Source organism: Haliotis rufescens, unplaced genomic scaffold, assembly GCF_023055435.1.
Source record: "Haliotis rufescens isolate VD_foot unplaced genomic scaffold, xgHalRufe1.0.p SCAF_4, whole genome shotgun sequence".
NCBI lineage: Eukaryota > Metazoa > Mollusca > Gastropoda > Lepetellida > Haliotidae > Haliotis > Haliotis rufescens.
Window position 1 is genome coordinate 58,994,615 of NW_025964112.1, and position 12,084 is coordinate 59,006,698.

General features: G+C 43.0%; 1 protein-coding gene across 2 annotated transcripts; it reads right to left on the reverse strand.

Moving 5' to 3' along the window:
* Positions 1-740: 740 nt before the first annotated feature.
* Positions 741-8,605, reverse strand: LOC124113939 (retina-specific copper amine oxidase-like). 2 transcript variants are annotated; one of them, XM_046474446.2, is made up of 2 exons: positions 8,452-8,605; positions 741-3,512 (listed from the first exon to the last, which is right to left on the reverse strand). In XM_046474446.2, exon 2 carries the CDS (start codon positions 3,482-3,484, stop codon positions 932-934), a length of 2,553 nt encoding a protein of 850 aa, XP_046330402.2. In that variant the 5' UTR covers positions 3,485-3,512; positions 8,452-8,605; the 3' UTR covers positions 741-931. The 2 variants fall into 2 exon arrangements, with proteins under 2 accessions (XP_046330402.2, XP_046330408.2); XM_046474452.2 differs by lacking the exon at positions 8,452-8,605 and adding an exon at positions 7,779-7,912.
* Positions 8,606-12,084: the final 3,479 nt, after the last annotated feature.

Below are 12,084 nucleotides of genomic sequence, written 5' to 3' on the forward strand. Positions count from 1 at the left end.
TTCATTTTCAAAAACCATCAAATATGTGATGTATACTTTCTTGTGACAGGCAGTTTAGTGATGTCTGTCATAGGTGTAATTTCAAATAGTGTATACGTGAAGATCCGGGTTAGAATTTGTCTTCATCAACCCATGCTTACAAGAGGCGACTAACGGGATCATGTGGTCAGGCTTGCTGACTTGGTTGATGCATGTAACAGTATCCCAGTTGCGAAGATCGATGGTCATAATTGTCAATCACTGGATTATCTGGTCCAGATTCGATCATTTACAGACCGCCGTCAAAGCTTGAATATTGCTGAATGTGGCGTTAAACAACAAACTAACAAAGCCTGGTTCGCTAATTGGCTACGTAACGCCACTTTGGTATTGACACCAATCAACGTATTGTTTCTCTCTACGTTATCATACGTCAGAAAAGAGGAACGGCTAGATCGGAGAGTGTTGGTTGGTTTGTTGTTTAACGCCGCACTCAGCAATATTCCAGCTATATGACGGCGGTCTGTAAATAATCGAGTCTGGACCAGACAATCCAGTGATTGATATCATGAGCATCGATCCACGCAATTGGGATCGATAACATGCATCAAGCAGGTCAGCGAGCCTGACCACCCGATCCCGTTAGTTGCCTTTTACGACAAGCATAGTCACCTTTTACGGCAAGCATGGGTTGCTGAAGACCTATTCTAGCCCGGAATCTTCACGGGTCACATCGGAGAGTGAGTAAACAAATGAAGAAGTTATGATTATATTAATCTTTTATTAAGAAAATAACTTTCTTTATATGGAACATGGTTTACATATATACATGAACAGATTGTATGACAGTACGTACATGCAGAATGACATCAAAAGAAATATAGAGACAGAAAAAGATTCACACAATGCAGTCAAATAAAATATGCGATGACAATTAACACTCAAGAACACATTATTTACAAAAATAACAATGATCGTACGTTGGCTCTAAACACGACTGAAACGTTGGCGGTCTCTCGGTAATAGAATGGTCTTTGGTATCAACATACTGGGGCATGTCAAACGAGGCTGTGCTGTCAAAGTAGTTGAATGGTTTTAACACAAAACTGGAATGGGCACGAACAGTCATTGGCACATCCTCTGAGGTGGGAACGTGAAGGAAACCTATACTAACCCACGTCACTAAATCCGAATTTACAATTGGTTCATCGTTGATCATGCGGTCCATTGACACCAAAGGGTCGGCCAGTCGGTTGAGATCATACGCTCCTGTAAGGTATGCCTCGTTGTCCTTGTGCTGAGTGACCATACAGTGGTACTTCGTGTACGACACAGCATCCATCACTGGGTGAGATTCGGGGACGACCTGCGCTACTGACGTCTCGGGTACTATTCTATAGCCCCTCTTCGCACCCCATTTGTTCTTCTGATTTTCATTGACAACTGTCCAGAACTGCGGTCGGGCCATGTCAATTTTCAGCCCTGATTCCTTCTGAAGGGTCTCCCATTCAATGTATCTCGTCTCGTTGTATAAAAAGTACGATGGCTTTGTCGCAATGTTTGACTGCGTTTTCAACGCTGTGAGAATGTCGCCTGCTTTCCAGTGAATTACTTCAAAGCTGTTATCAGTTCCAAGAATATCCAGATCAACTTTAAAACCAAACGTGTGGTCATGGAGGGCCCCGTGTGTGAATTCTCCTAACCTGTACCCAAACGGATCCGTGGTCTTATCAGTGCCAGCGTGGGGATTCGAAGGATCCCAGAAGCTTGCCTGGAGATATCCCGACGCCATGGCCTCTGTCTTCAGATTCCCGTCCAGGAAGAAAATGAAGTCAATGGTGTAATCATAGTTTCCTACAGACATTGGGATTCGAACCATGAGATGATGGTTTGCGAGACCTGCTGCGTATTTGTCCTTCCTTCTCCACAAAGCTTGCTCACCTGCAGATTCAAACACACAAATCGTTTTGGCTGAAACTGGAGATTGGCTATAGCTGTTAAACCAGGTAGCGTCCAATATGGCGGCATGATCAGGACAGTCAACTCCAGGGATGAGGTTTTGAAATTCCCCAACACCAAACGTTGCGTCCATGTAGATGGTGTTGGCTCCTGAAGACACGTCGGAAGCATACACCAATACAACGTCGTTCAATGAGTTTTCATACACGATTCTCTCCCCCTTGAATTTGACGTTGAAAATACTGGGACCTCGGAACTGGCTTGCCCCGACGGTGAAGTCCCATCCCATCCACTTGATATTATGGTCGTTGATAACAAACCGATGCCCTGAAGGGGTGTACGATCTGGGAGGGGATTTAGTAGATGCGTATTGTCTTCTCTTGTCAGAGTTCTGTTTAGGGAAGGATGTTGCAAAAATTGTCTGGCGGTGTCCTCTGGGAAAGGAAAATGTTTTGATTGTGCCATTATTATAAGCTGACAGCAATTCTTCAGCAGAGGAGAAGGGACCTTGATTGAGGTAATAGAAGCTATGTGTGTACCAGTTACTTGTGTCAACGCCGGGATTGTGAACAGTGCCTGTTAGAGGGAGGGGGTGGAGATCGCGTCCTCTAGCGGTACCTTCAACCTGCAGAGTCATAACAAACCGGGTCTCTCTCTCATTTGGTTGTAAACCGGGTGGCGCCTGCGGGTGGAAGGTTAGACCGCCGTTTGGATAATAAGCGCCATCAAAACTATTCTGAAGCAACGGCCGCAGTATCGCCATGGCTCGTGTGACGTGTTCTGTCAGGCCGTCCCATTCAATGCCGTCTCTTGGTCTACTGTTATAGGGCAATTCTCCGTCAATATACATGGCTTGGGCCGTCATTGATTCTCCAAGTGGCCCTACTCGGTATTCCATAAGATCTGGAATGTTCCTGTTTCCTCTGTGGACATGGACATCGGCAAATCGTCCAGGAGATTCCTCACCTTTGTCGAGATGCTTCAGGGCTCTGGATTTATGAGGTAGGTAGAGTGACATGCCATAGATATAGCTGTCCCTCAAAGATGGCGTTCCATCAGCAGATGATATAAGTCCCTGGCGCTTCATGAAGCTTCGCACCTGATTCATTTCCTCGGTAGTAAGAAGCTCAAATAATCCCTTATCTTCAGATTCGTCTGTTTTTGTGATCATCTTTCCAATCGAGCATTTCGGCGGCATCTGTGGCGGCGATGTTGGGGTTGGGACAGGCCGAGGGGAACTGGTCGCTGACGTCACTACTGGAGTAACCATCTTATCCCCACGTTGTTCATGAACTGATGGTGCTTTACATTCTGCCAGATTGGGGTTGAGAGCAAAGTATCCTATGACGATGCCAATACCGAGTCCTGTTATGAAGACAAGAATGGCAAACACCTGTGTACAGACTGTTTGGCTGGTGCTGCCTCGTGTTCGGTTACTTTTGGAACCGCTGTCGGACATTTGTAGCTCGGAGTTCGTCCGGGAAAGATGTACAGTGTCCTTCATCTCAATGGTTGCATCAGGGGTGAAGGAGCCGTTGACAGGCATCGTGGCCGCTACACTGTTTTAAGTAAATCTGCAATAGTAACATGTACACATGAGTTAATGTTGCTTCACAGCAGTATAACGGCTATATCATGTCGGTCTGTGAATAATAGTCTGGGAAAGATTCGGAAATGTGCGCTCATATGATCACGAGTGAGTGAGTGAGTAAGGTCTAACGCCGCTTTCAACATTATTCCAGTTATATCACGGCGTGTCAGCTTAATGTGTGAGGAAAGCCCGACGTTTACTGGTTTGGTGAAACCCACAGGCACGGGCATTGTGCTGAGAAAGCTAGAAACACATCGGGGCGAACCGGGATTCGAACCCACAATCACAGGTTTCTGGCGTGCCCAGGGGACGCAACTCTGCACACAATTACAAAGACATACATGGCATTAACATGTAACAGGTAGTTTACTAATGGAGCGTACACGAGATGGTTGTTTTTACTAAGTTTGACAGTTTCACGGCGGTTTACCACTATGCCAGTCCCTATTGTCAAGCTATGGGAGTGGGGGGGGGGGGGGGGGGGGGTCGATTAGCCGTAATACTGGGATTAAGGTATAGTCTATTCCAGACTTATATATCACTGTTTAAAGCATGGTTAAAAGAGCAGGTTTGGTAACATTATATATACAATCATAACATATATTTATATATAATTATTATATTATGTCTCATTGTTTTATTTTTGCTTATTATGGTGCAATGCAGTTGATATAATGAACGTTTATGACTACATAAAATATTATACGTAATATGTAGATCAAGTGCCTTCCACCACGAGAATGTGTGATGCATCTAAACTAAATGTTGGCTAGCACGTTTGCCATGACCATCCATACCTATCAGTCCCTTTTATATTTCCACAATCTGACATCATTCTCTTACATACGCTCATTATCTGTATTGTAATTGGTTTGTGATTAAGATGTGCAATCAGTTTATTGTTCGTGTTATGTGATCACAGTTGCCATGTTACTCGTTATCAGGCTGGCAGTCTCTGATTTACTACAGCATTAAGTATCTTGAATTCAATGGCCAACTGAAGCATGACAAAGTTCACATTTTCCTTATTAATAAGATTATTTTTTCACCTCGTAAGTTCTATTGATAATGCCTTTGTATTAGGATCCTTTCAAGGAAATTTTGTAGGGAGGATATTTTTACTCCCTCAATAGCCATCAAAATGGTCGGACTACTTCAAATGAATAGTTTACATTTTTTTAAGAATTGGTTTTGCCAACTTTTCCCCAAAAAGTACCCTTGTTTTCGATGGTTTAATTTTAGAAACATTTTAGACATTAAGGTGTTTCCGATATTAAGGGCAATTGTTGCCAGCATGTCTAGTCTGTCATACAGACCCTAAACAAATATATCCAATACAGCCAATGCAAGTCTATGTTTGGCAAGTCTAGATTACTGCAGTATCTGAAAATGAAGAATGTCTGGGCTCCTTTATGTTATATTTTATAACTGTAATTTAACAACCGTTTTTTTTCTGTAAAATATGTTCATTTCAGAGACTAGATGTAAGTCTACCAGCATGCCGTGCGACCATCCTTACTGCCGGGGTAACCTCATTAGTCGGCTCGTACAACAGGTAGAAGATAACGGGGACCTATCCTGCCTCTGGAGTGGGAGTGTCTCACGGGGCCGACATGGATAGGATTAAGCTTGTTTGACGGCGGTCGGTAAATAATGAACCAGACAATCCAGTGATTGAATAGGCCTTTAGCAACCCATGTTTGTCGTAAAAGACGACTAACGGGATCGGATGGGCAGGCTCGCTGATTTGGTTGATGCATATCATCGTATCCAACTTGCGAAGATCGATGCTCACATCAATCACTGGATTGTCTCCTTCAGACTCGATTATTTATAGACCGTTACATAGCTGTAATATTGCTGAGTGTGGTGTTAAAACAAGCAACAATAAACAAACAACAACTAGGTACCTGTCTCGATTTTTACCAGGCCGACCTACTTTCTGTTGGTTTTGACCCAAGCTGAACGCGAGTCCTGTAGTCTAGAGGTTAAAGCGTTCTCTCGTCACGCCGAAGACCCTGGTTCGATTCCCGACATGGGTACAATGTTTGAAGCCTATTTCTGGTGTCCCCGCCGTGATATTGCTGGAATATTGCTAAAAGCGGCGTAAAACCATATTCACTCAACCCAAGCTGAAAGCATGTCGGCCCCGTGGCACCTCGCCTGTTTGCACACATTGTTTAACATAAGTATATATGTCATCATACATGCTGGGATTAGGGATTTACACAAGCTGCAAATAGGCTTATTCACATTAAGTAATGCTATGTAAAGTATGTATTGCTCAACATACATAATCGGACCGCACAGGAAGGTAGTAATTAGAACATAATGACACTGAAACAAGCCGATTGAATTAGCTTTGGTTAATCTTAGCACCAGCATAAGTCAGAGTTGGGCTTAACTTCGCCTTGAAGAGTATTCCAGTTATGTCATGACGTGTCAGTTTAATGTAGGGGGAGAGTCCGAAGTGAAGAAGACGTTTACCACTTTGGTGACACCACGAGCATTGTATGGTGCTGATACACCTCGAAGCATAATCGGGGCGACCCGGGATTCGAACCCACGATTGTAGGGTTCTAGTGAGTGAGTATGGTTTTACGCCGCTTTTAGCAATATTCCAGCAATATCACAGCGGGGGACACCAGAAGTGGGCTTCACACATTGTACCCATGTCGGGAATCGAACCCGGGTCTTCGGCGTGACGAGCGAACGCTTTAAACACTAGGCTACCCGACCGCCCCTTGTAGGGTTCTAGCGTGTCCAAGGGACGTAGCTCTGCACAGCAAATTGCTGTGCCTTTGACGACTGATCCTGTGCCCACAGGCCCCTGTGTCATTGTTTAAATATTTCTAGATCAGTTAATATCACGAGTATCCGAAATGATATTCTATCCTGTACACAAGGTCAGACAAACCGTACCTCACCAATCGCATGGAATTGATATTTCAGTAAAATCATGAACAAAACCGTTGTGTCTAGCTCGTGTGGGATGATCATTCTATCGATCCCAATACATGATACCTCCCAATTCTTCATAACTATGAGGGGGCACGGGTGGCCTACTCGTCTGATGCGCCGCGATTCGCTGTGCAGAGTTGCGTCCCTTGGGCACATCAGAAACCTATGATTGTGGGTTTGAATCCCGGTTCTCCCCGATTATGTTTCTAGGTTTGTCAGCACCATACCCGTGCTCGTGTGTTTCACCGAAGTGGTAAACATCCGAGTCCTGCATCACTTCGGACTTTCCTCCCACATTAAGCTTACATGCCGTAATATAACAGGAATAATGTTAAAAGCGGTGTTAGACCCAACTCACTCATAACTATGAAATAATATCGATCGATAGCCGGTCGACTCATATTGAAACCAAACAGCAGATCACGCCAACATTGTAAAAAAACAGATTTGACTTTTTACGAAAAGGTGCCGTTTCATTTCAGTATAGATAGATTTCATGCCATTTAGCGCATATTTTTCATAGCATTCATTGTTTTGATACGGCCAGGTTCATGGATGTAATGCACTGTTGTGCATTTGCTGACGCCATAACGTATATTTGTGGGACGCTTCAATCACTATCTACATTTCCGTTCTGACGCTCCATTCTAATTTTCACTCCATGATAAGATACAAAATTGCGTTTCTACTTGATGATTGGTGAGATATGCAGACAGGCCTAGGGTTTTCCGAACCCACCCCCTGTAGGTAAGGACACCTCGTCGAGGGTGTCATCACATTCAGAATTAGGTAACTATAATTTCCGATAAGATGTTCCTGAAAAAATGATAATTCGGTAAATTAATCGTTTTGTGGTGTTTCTGATATTGGATACTTCTTATCACTGACCTGTTGTAACATTTTTCTTCGCTACAGTTAATTTATAAACAATTTTTTTTATAGGAAACGATTTTGAATAAATACAGCTCCGAGTATAAATGATGCCAAATATAGAAGAGGTTTGCAGGGACCGGGAATTCCACACATCAAAGTTCGACACAGCGAGGCTCGACTGTAGCTTGAAGTGTATTGATTACGTTTAAATCATGGCTTCTTTCTAAAATGTCTGAAAACGGTAAGACTATCCCTTCTAAAAAATATAAGTACATGGATTGAGCAGCAATGCATACATATATAATATATAGTATTTCTATATTTTCTACCATTCAGATTAATAGCTCGTCCTAATATGAAAGGTGATATCTGTGACGTAAATTATTCAGAATGTTAATCTAAACATCGAACGTACCTGTGTGTTGGTAGCTTTTGGTTAAAAGAAACGAATTGACGGTCTATTTTCTTGCACGGGGCTATGTTTTCTCGCAATGACTCCATCAACGTGGAAAGCCATATTTAGGTGTTTGATGAATGTGCTTGAGTTGGTCCTGTATGAATTGTACGCTTGCCCCGGAACATGTATTTCATAACCCAGTCGCCAAAGAGCGAGATGCACGTGCATTACATGAGCGCGACTCATTCCCACAACTTAGCATTGGATATCTTGAACATCTCTTTTTGGAAATATTTTGTGAGTCGGGCCCACAAAACATTCCCACAGCTAAGAATAGACATTTTGAATACCTTTTTTAATACGGTTATGTAAATCACGTTTCTTAAACATGTCAGGTGAATATGTTCAATGAATTTGTGACCATGGTTGACATAGGTTTAAATCCTGAGCGCTGAGTGATTGAAATATCCATGCCAACGATTGCACACCGTATCGTCTTTACTTATATATAACCGCCGTCATACAGCTGCAATATTGCCGAGAGCGGCGTTAAAAAACAAACAACTACATATACCATACATACATATACTGTGAATATATGAGATCTCGAGGGCCCAGAAGTAAAAATATTGATAACCATAATACCATCTACTGAAATGTTTCCTAAGACACAGGGTTTATAGGAACTTACCAGGCTATGGTTCAACTTGACAGGATTCACGTATCAATCCATGGTGACTGAGCGTTCAAGGGTGATATGTGTCCAGACACTTCATGACTTTATATACACCTACTGGTCAGTTGTACAGACCAACATTAAAACCATGGGTAATCCGTTCACACGTGATTGGCCAGCTTGTCCTTGATAGGGCATGCCTCAAGGCCATTGTAACAATGTGGAGTCACTCCCATACAATACGCTGGCGATGACATTGTTTCTTTTAACTGCATTGAACATGACCAGTTATGTAACTTTACAACCCCCTACCGGCATATCACACCTTTGAATGTATTTTAATGTCACTTAAGCACTTTCAAACGCCAGCATGAGCCCGCTTCACACCGTCAGCCAAAACAGACTTCACATCAGTGAGATTATTCTCGATATGAATTGTAAGGGCTGAAAATAAAAGCACCCCGCGGGTATATTGCTTCTAATTTAAACCCCTTTTCTTTATTTAGAGGCCCCCATCATAGCTATCAGTGTAGATAAAACTGAACTGCTAGGCCGCATATAATCACCTACAAAAAAATAAGCCACCACTAATCAAAACTAATAAAACACAAATCCAAAAACCCCACAACCCCACACTCCCTTAGTCCTCCCACCTATTGCAAGTTTCCAAATTCCAAATTCTCAAAATTGAAAACAAGCAGCCCTGATGTCCCCCAGGTTGCTTCACCTTTCGGACACGCCCTCCTTAGCAATCTCACAAAATGGCCTGGCGGGCCTGGCGTAAAGCGCACGTTAAATCTCCAATAGTAGTGTAAGTAAGTAAGCTATCAGCGTAACTGATATACTCTACACCCCCCCACCCCCCACCCCCACCCCCCACCCCCTCACCCCCCATCTCTAGATATTTTATATTTATATTATATTTTACTAAACTACACTTATATCGTTCTCTCCTGGGCTTTTGTTACTTTTGAACCCCCCCCCCCCCCCCCCCCCCTACAATTTGGGACAATTTTTATATAATTATCCCATATTACACATATTAATGTTTAAGGGGCGGTCGGGTAGCCTAGTGGTTAAAGCGTTCGCTCGTCACGCCGAAGACCCGGGTTCGATTCCCGCCATGGGTACAATGTGTGAAGCCCATTTCTGGTGTCCCCCGCCGTGATATTGCTGGAATATTGCTAAACGCGGCGTAAAACCATACTCATATTAATGTTTAGATTAAAACTACCTGCCTCGTCCACGAAAACGGAACTCCAGACGTGGACGTTAAACACTCCAATGATGATGTTGATGTAGATGCTGTTCGCCATATGCTATTACACTGGATAACACTCGCATTGATCCTTCCATATGTACCTTTTGAACATGATCGGTTTTCAGTGGCGTCATTAGACGTATCAGATGAGGTTTAGCCGTCAATTCATCTCTGAAGGATAGCAGCTTATTTTTACATACAATTGTTTACAAAGTCAGCGGCTTTTGTTGTTTTCATCATTTCTCAGTTATGTTTTGATTATTATTAATAAGTATTTCATGAATAAATTGTGACCTATCATTGACGGCTTGGGGTTTACGGGCGCTTGCAAACATGTGTCGAGCAATATTCCTGCATCTCCAGCCATTGATGTCTACATTTCACAACTTTTGAGTTACAATGGAGCATGCTCCTTCTGCTAAGATTTCAAAGTTTCACACATCTCTTGTCAGAAGTTGCTTGATCAAGGTTACAACATTCAAGGCTTCAGTAAAGCTTTCAAAATGTTTTATGTATTGTTGTTGTTCAACGCCACTCTCAGCAATATTTCAGCTATATGACGGCGGTCTCAAGTCTGGACCAGTCAATCCACTGATTGACATGAGCATCGATCCACGTACTTGGGATACGATGACATGCATCAACCAAGTCAGCAAGCCTGACCACCCGGTCCCGTTAGTCGCATCTTTCGTCAAGCATAGTCTCCTTTCAGGCAAGCATGGGTTGCTGAAGACCAATTCAAACCCGGATCTTAACGGGTTCAAAACGTTTTATGGTAGACACATGGATGACGTTTCCAAGTTGACACATCAGTGACAAAAATGATGTCCGATGCAATTCCCTATTTTGACTTGTGCCATATGTTCCCGTATTTCTTTTCCTGGTGAACAACTTACTTGCCTTTGCATGTGTTTTTATGACGGGTGCCACCGGTGGGGCAGGATACGCTCACCTTTTCGCGAACACCTGGTATCATCACTGTTTCATAGTGATTCAAAAACTCATACTCATGTTATCGTTGGAATCGTGTAATCGACCGTTTCGGAAACATAAATCTTCTATGTGTGGATATCATTACTTAAATATATATATCGCTCTTACAACGTACATAAAACCAATCGTCACCTAGTGCGCGGCTCTCGCCGCATGCATCAGTGGCAAATTCTTGATAGGAAACTACTTCACTTTTTAAGAGCATGTAGGTAGGTAGGTAGGTAGGTAGGTAGGTAGGTAGGTAGGTAGGTAGGTAGGTAGGTAGGTAGGTAGGTAGGTAGGTAGGTAGGTAGGTAGGTAGGTAGGTAAATAATCGGCGATCTGTAAATAATCGTGTGTCTGGACCAGACAATCAAGTGATTGACATCATGAGCATGGATCCATACAATTGGGATACGATGACATGCATCAACCAAGTCAGCGAACTCGGCCGAGCCCGTTAGTCACCTTTTACGGCAATGCAAGCATGGGTTGCTGAAGACCTCTTCTACCCCGGATCTTCACGGGTAGCCAAAGCATTAAGAGTCACAAAATGATGTTTCCGCTTCACGGCATTGCAGAGATTTATAAGTCGCCTCATAAACGTCCGCCCGTCATGAACCGCCCGTGACGCCTTGTTCAGTTGTCATGGCAACTGCTGCAACTGTAACTTTTTAATTACAAATTGATCTGAACAGTCGTCATTGTATCCCAATTGCGTAGACCCGTGAAGATTCCCGGGTAGAATAGGTCTTCAGCAACCCATACTTGCCGTAAAAGGAGACTATACTTGTCGTAAAAGGCGACTAACGGGATCGGGTGGTCAGACTCGCTGACTTGGTTGATGCATGTCATCGATCCCAATTGCATGGATCGATGCTCATGATATTAATCACTGGATTGTAGACTCGATTATTTACAGATCGCCGTCATATAGCTGGAATATTGCTGAGTGCGGCGTTAAACAACAAACCAACCAACCAAGCGTAGATGTCAATCAATATATTGTCTGGTCCCGACTCGATTAGTTACAGACTGCTGTCAAAAAGCTGGAATATTACAGAGTGCTGCGTTAAACAACAAACAAACACAAACATCAGATTTACAAGTTTATGTTCAGGGAGCCTTAATGTTCCTGCAACACTGTTAACATTTTTACCCAGAAATACCCTATTTTGGTTCGTGCTACTAATTCATCATAGTTTATTATAAAACCTTTATCTTAAATAAGCCGGCACAAGTATTCCAATACTTCCTCTCAGTGGTCCTTATTTGCAGGAATAATAGCAAAGTCATCCAGGTAAACAATAGTCACATCGTACCCCTTACGTTTCATCATACGGGTAATGCTTGACGATATGCGTTGTAAGGTCTCGGGGCTACGAACGGAAGCTTAGTGTCAAAGATATAACTCC